This window comes from Aspergillus ochraceoroseus, assembly GCF_002846915.1.
Source record: "Aspergillus ochraceoroseus IBT 24754 chromosome Unknown P175scaffold_1, whole genome shotgun sequence".
NCBI lineage: Eukaryota > Fungi > Ascomycota > Eurotiomycetes > Eurotiales > Aspergillaceae > Aspergillus > Aspergillus ochraceoroseus.
Genome location: NW_024468476.1, coordinates 4,489,586 through 4,502,458, shown reverse-complemented (window position 1 = coordinate 4,502,458; position 12,873 = coordinate 4,489,586). Strand labels below are relative to the sequence as shown.

Sequence of the window (12,873 nt, the reverse complement as noted above, 5' to 3'; positions counted from 1 at the left end):
GGAAGGCTAGAACCAGCCAGGAAACTCCCGCTGAATCAAACGTGAAACAAGGCCAGAAAAAGGGTTTTCCTTCGTAATATTATATAAAGACATGGATTCGAAATCGAAATTGGAAATTGAAAAATAACACGACATAACGCCACCCATACGGTTGAAGCCCCAATATGCCAGCAGATAATCTCCAAGGACAGTCTCCGCTTTCTTCCCCTTCTCTCTCTCTCTCTCTCTCTCTCTCTCTCTCTCGCGCGCGCGCGATTTCCGAGACTGGTCTGCTCTGTACAGATGATACAGTGGGTATACTCTCATTGCGATAGACTGGACTGGTTCAATTCAAGTCTAGTCCGATCTGGACTTGCTCCTTTGCGCGTGCGCACTCTTCTTGCACTCTTCTTGCTCTCAGACCACGTGAGGATATCTATGCGCCGCCGACGAGGACATTGTTGACAGGAATATGGACTAATCAATCACAATCAGCATGACTCTGGACATCGTAGACAACCGATATCTGCACAGCAAAGACATACTCAGTTTAACAATGTACCCGATGAATCCCATAATCAGGAACCCAGTACCAACGGCCTGGCTGATCTTGATGAATTCGCGCTTGTCGGCTGTACCCATACACCATCAATCATTAGTACCTTTCTCATTTTTAAATAAAACCAAACGTACGCTTCTGGCTGCGGTTGACAAATTGCATGCCATCCTTGAGAAACTCCTGGGGGATGTTAAGCAACTCCTGTACTTGTTCAGACATGGCGATGGAATGATATGGATGAATAAGAAACAGGACCAAAAAGGAATTCTATTGTCGAATGTTAAGAGAGAGGAGGGGAGAAGAAAGAAAAAGAGATGGCAATCAAGACAGATCGTAGGTATAGGTAGCTCTGCTGCTAATAATGCCAGCTGTGCTTTCGGCGTTGAAGCTAGAGAAGGGAAAGGGGGGGAACGGGAAAAACGTATCTTCCGAGATGAGTCCAGCCACAACAAACACAACAAACCGCCACAGCGAATTCTCCGGGTTCTTGTGGCTAGTGTAGTAACTGGTCCCTGGGCTTAAAACACATCGTCGCCGAATCTCGCCTTCTGGTGATGGAAGGACGGTGTAGTAGTTAAGTAGAGTATTTATTCATTCCCATTATCAAACTGATTATTATGTGAAATAAAATTATTGGAAAGAAAAAAAAAAAAAAAAAAAGAGATTGATATTCCTGAATCGTGTTTAGTGATATATGGTTCTTCACCTGCCTCCGCCATCTCTTCTACAACATGTGCGCATAGTGGCATTGCACTAATATTATGCTTCGAGACCCGACGGTCCGGCAACCTCCGTCTCCAGAAAACTGTTCTTTCGCGCAGCCGTTTCAACATAACCCGGGTTCTCCTCCTTGAGCCGCGCAAACGTCTTCTCCGCATCCCACACCCAGGGCGAGTCAGCCGCGAACAACATATCCATGTCCTCGAGAGTACGTTGGTTACTCTCCGGGTACAAGGCCCAGACCATGGGAAGTGTGACAACGTTACTGGCGGCAAAGACGTAGAGTGTTTTTTCACCGATCGAGCTGAACATCACCGGGCAGAGAAGGGTCTATCATTATTAGTCCAGGATGCAAAATATCCCAAGGGCAGTCAAGAGTGAAAATTAAGCTCACCAGCCAGCCGTTTCCGATACTCCAGCCAACGACACCCCAGGCATTTCCTCGCGCTCGGACAGCCAGTGGATAGATCTCCGCAGGATAAATCCAGGGCACTGTTGAGTTTCTCAGTGAGTGTATTTGTATAAGTTTTTTTTTTGGATAATCAAGGCGACCCACCTGTCAACCAAGTAGCGCCAAAGACGGCAGTAAAGATAAATATCATAGATGCTGCAGCGGCACCGAACGAGCTCGCGCGCGATAGGTTTCCTGCTTCGCGGGCATCGATGGCGAGTCGTGAGAATCCTCCTGCGAGGAACATGGCGATTCCCTGACCTACGGATCCCCAGTATAGGGTCCGGCGACGGCCGATCCGGTCGAGAGTAAAGACACAAATCAAAGTAGAGAACTGTCTTATTAGTAGCGCACAGCTTATCTTGCCTTTCGTATATATAAGATACGTACCATGTAGAAGATATTATTCAACCCGCTAATCCATTGGCTTTTCACCGAGTCAAACCCAGCAATGCTAAAAATAGTCGGTGCATCTAGGAGGATTAGCATAAACACAAAGAATCCAGAATCGTAGACATACAAACAGTAACTCCCGCAATACCAACCCATTCCTGCATGATCTGAAGCCAGACGACGAGCTGCACGCGACGGCCAAGATGCAGCTTTCCAGTCTTGTATCCAAAAAGCATAGCCAGATAGGAGGTGCTGTGGTTCATGGATCGTTCAAGCTCGGCAACACTTTGGATATCCCGAAACTCGGCTTCAGCTTGAATCACCGCTTCATCGCTGCTGCTCCCACGGAGGCGTCCAAGAATGTAGCGTGCCTCTTGGTCCCGGCCAACCTTGACTAGCCAACGCGGGGACTCGGGGAAGAACCAGACGACGGCGAAAAGAAGTATCAAAAAGATAATCTGAAAGGCGATGGGGAATCTCCAGCGGATAGGCGATGCGCCGTTATCAATGTACGATAGGCCGCTGTTGGAAGATGTTAGCTGATGCCTCAGGAATCCCTGCGAACACCTACAACTCTAGCCAGTAGGCCACGACCACACCAAAGATATTTAATGTAAATTCGATGGCAATAAATTGGCCGCGTGAGGTGTGCTCCGCCGTCTCTGTAGCCCAGACAGGAACAATCGCATTGAGAATACCAGTTCCGATTCCATTAATGAAGCGAGCTAGGCTGGTTAGCCTGGCAGACAAGCAACCTTGCGGTGGGTATAACTATCTTACAGCAAATCATCCAATTATGGTTCTGTGCAGAACACTGTAAAGCGGCTCCAAGGATTGCCCAAACAGAACCCGATGCAATGGTTTTGATCCTGCCAATCTTGTCGCCAATCCAGCCACCGAACAGTGCGCCGAAAAGAGTGCCCAGGTAGTAGACAGACACAATCCCCCCTTGCAGCAGGCTGTCTGTGACTACGGGAGTGGGGTGGCCGTCTCTCATTTCGGTGTAGCCAAAGCCCATGAGGTCGATATAGTCCTTGGAATTGTTGACCCCGGCCATCATTCCCTGATCATATCCGAAGAAGAGGATCGACAATGCTGCGACACAGTTGATGGCAATGAGAAGACTGCGCTTCTCAAGTTTGTGGACGACATTCCATGACGATATGTGGTCCGCCATAGTAACAGTCGAGTCGAGTACAGCGATCAGCAAATTCTCGATCAAACCCACGTGGAGCAGAGGACGAGGTCGATGCTGGTGGGGTTCCAGACGTACTTAAATATGCAGACATACCTTGCTGGCAGCCTTGACGGTTGCATGGTGATCGATCGGCCGGGTCTCGACTGCATAGGTTCGAATTTGGTTACATTCCGTGTGGGAGAGCAAGTATTTGTTAGGAAACAAAGAAACTGCATTCTTCCGTCCTCCACTGACGCAAAGGATATGAGTCGACAATCGGCGTTGGTCCGCCAGAATCTGGAGATGAATAGAGGTCCTCATCGGGGACCGTGCAATTGTTTCATCGGTAGATCCCGGAGACCAAAGGCGACATTAGCCTGTTATGTATTTGAAGACCTTTCGGGGTCAAATCTCGGACCAGGGACTCTTGAAAGCACAGGAGGCAGGAGAAGCTCGAGGCCACGGAACAAGTCCGATTCTTTTTCACTAATGTCAACATTTAAGCAAGAATCCTTTGAATATATATTGATGGAGAAGTACTACCTTGATTCCTCGACATGGTGCTTGTTTTTATCGTGGTTGTAGTTCATTAGAGTGAAGGAATAGAGTGAAGGAATAATATCCGTCAGACCTGGAGAACAACCACACAGTCCGACAGAATCACTTTCGACTCCAGTCTAGACTTTAACCTCATCATCCCCAAAAGAAGTGCTGTGCTGATAGTTCATTCCCGACTCCCAGGGAGAAATTGTTGGTTCTCAACCTGCGGCTAATGACCATCTGGTATTGTAACGTCTGTTACCCGCGGATACAACCAGACACAACATATCCAGTCTTACTAGTACTACAAGAACTGACTGTAACTAGGATAAGCTGATTATAAAAGCAATGTAGTAGTACACTCTCTTTCTTCTATTTACAGCTTTCTATGATTCTTCTATACAGATCGTGAATGGTGAATGGCCAAGGGTCCTCCTGATCCACAGTACGGATACCGTTGACCAGGTATTACTATTACCCTAAATTACCAGGCCAACAACCAGGCCAACTCTTCAGTATACTACGAGTAGTATCCCACTCAAATCGATCAATATGCCATGTTGAAGAGGAAATCTCCCGGAATTCAAATAACCCCTTGAATTCCTTGTTATCGTCGCCAATCCCTCTCTATTAAAGAGATATATATCGGCAAGGTGGAAGCTGTTAGCCGAACGGACCCGGTGCTGCCAGCCAGACCGCGGATGATTACATACGCGACAAAACCTCAAGAAAGCTTCTTACCTCCCAACATCCTTTTTCCTGCGACTATTCATCTACCCCATCTCTCCGTAATTGTCGCTTCTCCTTTCCTCCCAAGTCGCTGAAATTGGAGGATCGGTCATCTACTTTCTTTTTTAATATCTGGAATTTCTCTTTCTTGCCTCCTTCGTCCTTCTCGCCATGTTCCGAAGCCTCCTGCCGCGGGCGACACCTCGGGCTGCCCTCCGCGCTGCTCGCCCTCAATCGGTCCCTTCGCACTTTGTCCCTGCGTCTTCGCTCACTATTCTCGGCCAGTCAAGCCGTGGTTATGCCTCTGAGTCCGGTATGTTGCGCTTCCCCGACCCCTGCCAGATCCGTTGGGGATGATGGGACCCGCGTTTCGTTTCCGGGATGAGTACAACTAACCGGCACTGGAAACTAGGTGAACACGATATTGTGATCATTGGTGGTGGTGTCGCTGGATACGTTGCTGCTATCAAGGCCGGTCAGGAGGGTTTCAAGGTAAATTTTTATTCTAATTCCGCTGTCACCGTAAAAGCCCTTTTTGGACCGTACTAACTACGTTTTTTTCCTTTTTTTCTATACAGACCGCATGTATTGAGAAGCGTGGCCGTCTCGGAGGTACTTGTCTTAATGTCGGCTGTATCCCCTCGAAATCCCTCCTCAACAACTCCCACCTCTATCACCAGATTCTGCACGACACAAAAAAGCGCGGTATCGAGGTCGGTGATGTCAAGTTGAACCTCGAGCAGATGATGAAGGCCAAGGACACCTCCGTTGAGGGCCTGACCAAGGGTATTGAGTTCCTGTTCAAGAAGAACGGAGTTGACTACATCAAGGGTACTGGTGCGCTGGTGGACCAGAACACTGTCAAGGTCGACCTGCTCGAGGGTGGTGAGCAGACTCTCCGCGGAAAGAACATCATCATTGCCACCGGTAGTGAGGCAACTCCTTTCCCCGGCTTGAACATCGACGAGAAGAGAATCATTACCAGCACTGGTGCTCTTTCTCTGAAGGAGGTCCCCAAGAAGATGGTTGTTATTGGTGGTGGTATTATTGGTCTGGAGATGGTACGCTCGATTTCATAATTATGATGTCCCTCGTTTTGGAAGGAGAGGGGGATCCGTGCTAATAACACATAGGCTTCCGTTTGGTCTCGTCTCGGAGCCGAAGTCACCGTCGTCGAGTTCCTCGGTCAGATCGGTGGTCCCGGCATGGACGCTGATATCGCCAAGCAGGCCCAGAAGCTCCTCCAGAAGCAGGGTATCAAGTTCAAGACTGGCACCAAAGTGACCAAGGGCGATGACAGCGGCGCTACAGTTTCCCTCTCCGTGGAGTCTGCTAAGGGTGGCAAGGAGGAGACCCTGGATGCCGATGTCGTCCTTGTCGCCATTGGTCGCCGCCCCTTCACCGAGGGACTCGGCCTGGAGAATGTCGGAATCGAGAAGGATGAGAGGGGTCGCCTGGTTATTGACCAGGAGTACCGCACCAAGGTCCCCCACATCCGTGTCATCGGTGACTGCACTTTCGGCCCCATGCTTGCCCACAAGGCGGAGGAGGAGGCTGTTGCCGCCATCGAGTACATCCAGAAGGGATACGGCCACGTCAACTACGCCGCCATTCCTAGCGTCATGTACACCCACCCCGAGGTCGCCTGGGTTGGCCAAAACGAGCAGGAGGTCAAGGCCGCCGGTATCAAGTACCGTATCGGTACCTTCCCCTTCAGCGCCAACTCTCGCGCCAAGACCAACCTCGATAGTGAGGGTCAGGTCAAGTTCATCGCCGACGCGGAGACCGACCGCGTGCTCGGTGTCCACATCATCGGCCCCAACGCCGGCGAGATGATCGCCGAGGCCACCCTTGCTGTTGAGTACGGCGCCTCTTGCGAGGACATTGCCCGTACCTGCCACGCTCACCCTACCCTTGCGGAAGCCTTTAAGGAGGCTGCCATGGCCACTTACTCCAAGGCCATCCACTTCTAGACTCCCTCCTAACTATATCCTCGTCGATTCTGTACCTTTCTCCTCTAGTCTAGCCATGCTAGCCATCTCCGTGTAGCATTGACATATTATATCTCCTATGTTGGTTGTGCTGTATTCAGTTATGAAATAAAAACTTTTTCAATATTCATTTATAGACTGCGTTTTATAATGCATTTTTTTTTTTTTTTTTTTTTTTTTTTTTTCAATTCCCAAAACTATGATTCCCTTGCAGATAATCACCACCAGAAACTAGCTCCACTTACGTATGTACGTTCTTTTGATCAAAAACCACAACAATCTCCGCGCCAAATATCCACGACAACAGGTAAAGGAGGACCATACGCATATCGCGTTTGACAATAGTCATGACCATGCGAATCCTGATCCTGATCCTGACCCCGATCCCGATCCTGACTCCGATCTCTACACTGACAATCGGAATCCCTCCAGGCAGCCACAGAGACACAGCAATGAACCGTCTCGGGGCCTTGACCTTGACCTTGACCTTGACTTTGGCATTGACACTGACACTGACACTGACACTGACACTGAGACCATACATCTCTATTGCACGTATCACAAGCATGCTGTTCCTGTTGAGAACAAGCCACGGTACAGTCCCCCTCTGTATAAGGATGATGATAAGGATGAGGATGAGGACAAGGATATGCATGCTGATTCGGACCCTGATGCTGCCGTAGAGGATACTGTTTTCGCGCCGTCGCCTGCAGATAGATAGAAGGCGAGACTTTACCCGCTGCTGTAGAGCGCATCCTCGAGTGGACACCGGCATGAGCATGAGCATGTGCCGTAGCATTTGCATGATTCTCCCATGAACTGGGGTAGTTCAATTTATGGGATGCCCCGGGGTCTTCGCGTGGCGGCGGCGGCGGCGGCGGTGGTGGTGTTGCTGTAGGATGGAAATGATGCGTAAAGCAGATGTAGCAGTCGTGGTAGGCGGCGGTGCTGGTTGTATTTTTGCAGTCTTGACCACTACTGCTGCTGTTTAATTTTCGTTAGACTTAAGAGGCCTGCTCTGTTTTGGTATGTGAAAAGGGGGGCTACGTACGAGAGCTCAGCTGGACAAGGGCAGGTTTGGCGTTCTGGGAAGGAGACCCGGTGTGGGCGATGGCATCGGCTGCGAGGCATTGGAACGGAATAGAGCTGCTCCTGGATGAATATGTGCACAGTAGTATTGTGGTAATCGAACAATAACTATGTTGGTGTCTTTGGCAGAAAAGACCAAAGGGAGGGAAGAGAGGTTCAAGTGGATTTATACCTGGGAACAGATAGGTTCCTGAAGCAAGCTGCCCGATGCTGGAGCGAGTCTTTGGTTGGGGGGGGGGGTTACAAAGCCTAAAAAGGGGAAAGCAAAGCGTGTGTATAGGATAAGGCCCTGTTTTGTTGTGTGACGTTGGGGATGTGGTTTGCCTGGTTGTTCTTTGGGGATCCCTGCCAGGCGTCTAGACCGGTCAGCATTTCTTTGGAAGGAACTACTTTTGTATGAAAGCGCGGAATAGAGATAAACACGCAAAGGCAGTACATGGCCGTGAAGACCCATGTCCATAATTATATTTCATGTGGAATGATTATTGCAACCTTTGTGGACTATGTAAACCACGCACAAATGGGACAACCTTTTGGTTGAATTTGCAATCTTGCCGCAGTCCTAACCGAGCCGAAGAATATGACCTGAAGAGGTGGGGAGCTGTTTGCTGTATGTCATCGATCTGCCGAAAGGCTGGATCCATTCTTTCAGAACAGCCTTGAAAGTGTCACAGACTGCCGCTATCGCTTGTTCGCGTGAAGCGCTGCAGCTTTCGATGTAGACTGGTAGGCAATGTCAGCGCCGGGGCCCCCCCTAGTTAATTAGTTAAATCAGACTCATATCGTGCTTACATTTTACTTTAGCTTCAGTGCCTGACGCGCGAATTGTGAACCGAACGTCGGGGTCAAGCCACAACGTCAGCATCTGGCTGCTCTTGTCTGCCGGGAGGGTTGGTTTCTTATTATCGGTTCCCGAGTCATAATCTTCCGTCATGTCTCGCCATCGGAGGATCTTGAATGGTCCGAGCCTCATCTCATCTCTCGAGGGCCCAGCTCGTATAGAGCGGAACAGATCCATGCTGGTCTCCGGATTGGGCGACCGGAAATAGTTATTAAGAGTCTCGTGGTGTCCAAATTCTTGGAATAGTTGCTGTAACTTCGTGTATGGCGTAAGACCCTGGGAGCTCCATCTTGCTTCGGCTGACAGGAAGACCATAGCCGCAGTGATACCGTCCTTGTCATAGCACACCTCCGGGAACATGTAACCAAGGGCTTCTTCAAATGCGAACGTCACATAGTAGCCTGATTCCTCTAGCTTTCGAGATGTATTTCCCATCCATTTGAAGCCCGTCAAGGACTCTTCAAAGTAAATACCCCTCGCTGCCGCCATTTTGCTAAGCATAGTGGATGAGACGGCAGAGTTGAGAACCGCAACACGAGTGTCACTGTCGATGTTCTCAAGTGTATCAAAAAGGTGTGACGCAAGAAGAACACCAATATGATTACCAGTAAAAAAGAACCACGATCCACTAGTGAACAGATTAGGTTGCGATAACTAGGGCACACCAAAGGGTTGCTACTCACTCGACCTTCTCAGCTGCCGCAAAACGGTCTGCATCTGGGTCATTAGCGATAATGAGGGTTTTACCTTCCCTATCAGCAGTTTCAACAGCGAGGTCTAGTGCGCCAGCCTCCTCGGGGTTCGGGAATGGTAACGTAGGAAAGTCTGGATCTGGGGTGACTTGTTTAGGTACGGATGTGAAATCATTGATACCCAAGGAGCGACACAGGGCGGGAAATACTAATCCACCAACGCCGTGCAATGGGGTATAAACAAAAGGCCTTGGCCGCTTCCATTCCTGGACGGTTGATTTCTGAAGGAAGGGGAAAAAAGGTTAGTCAGCCTGTCGCGTAGACGTAGCCGGTTGCGTACCGAGTAATGCCACACTCTTGTGGTATAGCGAGGCAAGATTTCTTCATAAGCCTGGGCCCGTAGGTAATCGCTAGATGGAGACTCTTTCCACGCATTTGGCCATGGCTTTAGGTTCTGCTCGATCGATTCGGATATCTCTCGGTCCATTGGGCTATTGATCTGGCAGCCATTTTTGAAGTAACTGAAGCCATGTTAGGAAGATCCAAAGGAGACGTTAGAATGGTGGAAGCAGACACTTTGTAGCCTGGATAAAGACGTTAGTAAGGTAAAGCAGCTGGAAGAAAACGCAAGGCCACAAGATACTTACCATTATCCTGCGCTGGGTTCTGGGGAGGTGGTTAGCCAAATAGATTTCTACCGGCATCTTAATAATGATCACAAGTAGTGTCTTACATGGCTTGCTGTGACCATGACTCCCGCCAGAGTATGCAAGTCGGTCACACCAAAAGGCACAGACGGAGTCACAGCTGGCCCAGAATAAAAGAGGACTGGGATTTCCTGCGCGATGAAGGCATTCGCGGCTAGAGCCGCGAATTTGGCAGAATTGTGGCGGGCATCATGACCGATGATCACACCACGCGAAATAAGGTCGCCATGGTAGTCTCTCAGGTACTTGGCCAAGCCCTGCGATGCTTGAATGACCGTCAAAGAATTCATGCAAGAAAAGCCGGCGGCCATCCGGCCACGGAGGCCTGCCGTCCCGAACTGGATTCCTGTTGGCCCCCCATTAGCAAGACGTAGGCGCGGCGCGATTATAAGAGCCATTCGTCGGCTCTGCCAGTTAGACACATACGTTTCCGTAGGCGTTTCTCTAGCTCATCCGTCTGGCCTGTGTCGCGGAGTTGCTCGATCTCCGAGCGTGTGGTGGGATCCTAGTTTGTTGTTAGTCGGTCTGTAGTACTATGTACAGGCGGTAGAACGAGATACACTCACCTGGTCCCACTCAAGCCATTTCTGAACAAGGGAAGATACAGAATCCTAGAGAGCCAGAGCGACGCTTAGCTAGAGCGATGAGAAGAACACCAGATCGATAGATTTACCTCTACCGGAAGGGCAGCCATGATGGATCTCAGTCATACGATGGGATGCGGGGGAAGAGAGAGAGAGAGAGAGAGAGAGAGAGAGAGAGAGAGAGAGAGAGAGAGAGAAAGAAAGAAAGAGACAGAGCGACAGAGAGATAGGCTTAGAAAGATATTCAACGTCAACCACCAAGTAAATAACGAGTCTTTAGTCGAGAACTACTTCTCAACGAGAGACAGAAAGTTGGATGATGATGAATCAATCGGATTTCGATCTTTCCACTGGCACATTTTGTTTCATCGACGTTTCTCCCCGCTTTCGTTCTTTTTTTAGCTCTTCCTCATTTTCCCCCGTCTCGGCCACCAACTTACTTCCTTATGCTCCCTTGGGTTTCTTCTTTCTACCCCGTACTTTTCTGATCCTAGGTTCTTCGGCTTCATGTTCTCGCTATCCTAAAGTTGATCTACCTCTCATCTCTCTTGGACTTTCGAGCCCGTCGGTTCACCGCTAGTCATGGCTGTGACCGCTGCGTCCAGCGCCCGGAGGGACACCATTCTGTCTCGACGCTATATTGAGGGCCAAATTGCGGAGGGAAAGCATCTCATCATCTTCGAGGATCGGGTCCTCAAGGTCGACAGTTGGATCCCCTTCCATCCCGCAGGAGATAAACCCATCAAGCACATGGTTGGCAGGGACGCGACGGACGAAATCAATGCGTACGTGTCCCGAAACACCACTTCTTTTTTAAGATTACGGCTGCCTAACAGCTTCCTTGTTGCAGACTACATTCGAAAGAAGCCCTCCAGCGCATGCGCGCTTTCCAGATAGGTCGTATAGAGGGACCATGGTCAAATTTTCTTCCTCCAATCCAGGGCGGGAAGTTCCGTCCCTACACCACGGAGGCCTGTGAGAGCGAGGAGGACAACACCTCTAGTCAGGAAAGCTCCCAGCCCCCCTCCCCCGTTTTCGATGCGGTTGATGCTGCCTCGAGCATTCGTCGCCGAAAATCCGTCTCGTCCGAAAGCTCCGTCTTGACACCGCCCACCGAAAGTGACGAGCCAACGCCGTATTTCCTGGACGCGCGTACCCAGGAGGAGATTGTCCTTGACATTACCAAATACCCGTGCCTCGAAAAGGAGACACAGCAGAATATCAGACAGAAATATCGCGAGTTAAATGACCGTATAATTGCGGAGGGTCTATACAAATGCAACTACTGGGCCTACTTCATTGAGTGCTGCCGATACGTCTCGTTTGCTGCTCTGTCGTACTGGTTCCTCAGGCTGGGATGGTACGGAACATCGGCCTTCTTTCTCGGGTGCTTCTGGCACCAGCTTGTCTTTACAGCCCACGATGCGGGCCATATGGGAATCACCCACAATTACCATTTCGATACCGTTATTGGCATTATTATCGCCGATTACCTCGGAGGTCTAAGTCTGGGATGGTGGAAACGAAGCCACAATGTTCATCACATTGTGACAAATGAACCGGAGCATGACCCGGATATCGAGCATATGCCCTTCTTTGCTATCTCGCACCGTTTCCTTTTGAACCTCCGAAGCACGTACTACGATCGGATCATGTGCTTCGACGCCTTTGCCCAGTTCATGCTGAAATACCAACACTACCTTTACTACCCAATCCTCATGTTAGGCCGATTTAACCTGTACCGTCTGAGCTGGGAATATTTGTTTCTTGGCCAGGCACCGAAGAAGGGACCCGCTTGGTGGCACCTGTGGTTCGAAGTTGCGGGACAGGTCTTCTTCTGGGTGTGGTTTGGTTATGGAGTGATGTATTGTTCGATTCCCACCTGGAGCGGCCGTTTGATCTTTCTCTTCGTCTCCCATGTGGTCCCGTCTCCACTGCATGTGCAAATTACGCTCTCCCACTTTGCCATGTCGACCGCGGATCTGGGAGTCCAGGAGTCATTTCCCCAAAAGATGCTCCGCACCACTATGGATGTCGACTGTCCGACGTGGCTTGATTGGTTTCATGGCGGTCTCCAGTTTCAAGCCATCCACCACCTCTACCCGCGCATTCCGCGCCATAACCTGCGTCGCACCCAGAGATTGGTGTTGGAATTCTGCCGCGAGACCGGCATCCCCTATGCTTTGTTCACGTTTTACGACGGCAATAAAGTGGTTATCGGTAAGCTTGGGGAGATTGCAAAGCAGGTCCGCATTTTAGAAGAGTGCCGAAAGTCCTACACGCAGCATGATGTTTTTTCAGGCCACCACCATTAGATGAAGGCCATTAGATTGTTTTTTTTTTTTTTTTTTTTTTTTTTTTGTTCGGCAGGCCTGACCCTTTGACATTATGATGGCAATACCTAATACCCCTTTCCGATTT

General features: G+C 49.8%; 6 protein-coding genes across 6 annotated transcripts; 2 read left to right on the top strand and 4 right to left on the bottom strand.

Moving 5' to 3' along the window:
• Positions 1-204: 204 nt before the first annotated feature.
• P175DRAFT_0554436 (translocon subunit SSS1) lies at positions 205-1,012 on the bottom strand. The gene is made up of 3 exons (XM_040900559.1): positions 673-1,012; positions 525-611; positions 205-456 (listed from the first exon to the last, which is right to left on the bottom strand). Exons 1-3 carry the CDS (start codon positions 755-757, stop codon positions 416-418), a joined length of 213 nt encoding a protein of 70 aa, XP_040756581.1. The 5' UTR covers positions 758-1,012; the 3' UTR covers positions 205-415.
• A 285-nt stretch (positions 1,013-1,297) lies between these two features.
• Positions 1,298-3,279, bottom strand: P175DRAFT_0430330 (putative MFS monosaccharide transporter; the record flags this gene model as incomplete). The annotated part of the gene is made up of 7 exons (XM_040893422.1): positions 1,298-1,588; positions 1,653-1,750; positions 1,815-2,043; positions 2,100-2,182; positions 2,230-2,624; positions 2,674-2,827; positions 2,883-3,279. 7 exons carry the CDS (start codon positions 3,277-3,279, stop codon positions 1,298-1,300), a joined length of 1,647 nt encoding a protein of 548 aa, XP_040756580.1.
• A 1,254-nt stretch (positions 3,280-4,533) lies between these two features.
• On the top strand, positions 4,534-6,638 carry P175DRAFT_0498303 (dihydrolipoyl dehydrogenase). Its single transcript, XM_040896470.1, has 4 exons — positions 4,534-4,861; positions 4,961-5,040; positions 5,127-5,609; positions 5,682-6,638. The coding sequence occupies exons 1-4, from the start codon at positions 4,720-4,722 to the stop codon at positions 6,519-6,521; spliced, it is 1,545 nt and encodes a 514-aa protein (XP_040756579.1). The 5' UTR covers positions 4,534-4,719; the 3' UTR covers positions 6,522-6,638.
• Positions 6,639-6,700: 62 nt separating this feature from the next.
• P175DRAFT_066268 (uncharacterized protein) lies at positions 6,701-7,896 on the bottom strand. The gene is made up of 2 exons (XM_040901073.1): positions 7,591-7,896; positions 6,701-7,523 (listed from the first exon to the last, which is right to left on the bottom strand). Exons 1-2 carry the CDS (start codon positions 7,668-7,670, stop codon positions 6,803-6,805), a joined length of 801 nt encoding a protein of 266 aa, XP_040756578.1. The 5' UTR covers positions 7,671-7,896; the 3' UTR covers positions 6,701-6,802.
• Positions 7,897-8,190: 294 nt separating this feature from the next.
• On the bottom strand, positions 8,191-10,562 carry P175DRAFT_0506693 (phosphoribomutase PRM15; the record flags this gene model as incomplete). Its single annotated transcript, XM_040898219.1, has 9 exons — positions 8,191-8,351; positions 8,421-9,097; positions 9,153-9,442; positions 9,502-9,682; positions 9,805-9,827; positions 9,895-10,214; positions 10,295-10,373; positions 10,435-10,479; positions 10,542-10,562. 9 exons carry the CDS (start codon positions 10,560-10,562, stop codon positions 8,191-8,193), a joined length of 1,797 nt encoding a protein of 598 aa, XP_040756577.1.
• Positions 10,563-10,861: 299 nt separating this feature from the next.
• P175DRAFT_0472183 (fatty acid desaturase) lies at positions 10,862-12,776 on the top strand. The gene is made up of 2 exons (XM_040895119.1): positions 10,862-11,237; positions 11,303-12,776. Exons 1-2 carry the CDS (start codon positions 11,035-11,037, stop codon positions 12,765-12,767), a joined length of 1,668 nt encoding a protein of 555 aa, XP_040756576.1. The 5' UTR covers positions 10,862-11,034; the 3' UTR covers positions 12,768-12,776.
• The last annotated feature ends 97 nt before the right edge of the window (positions 12,777-12,873 follow it).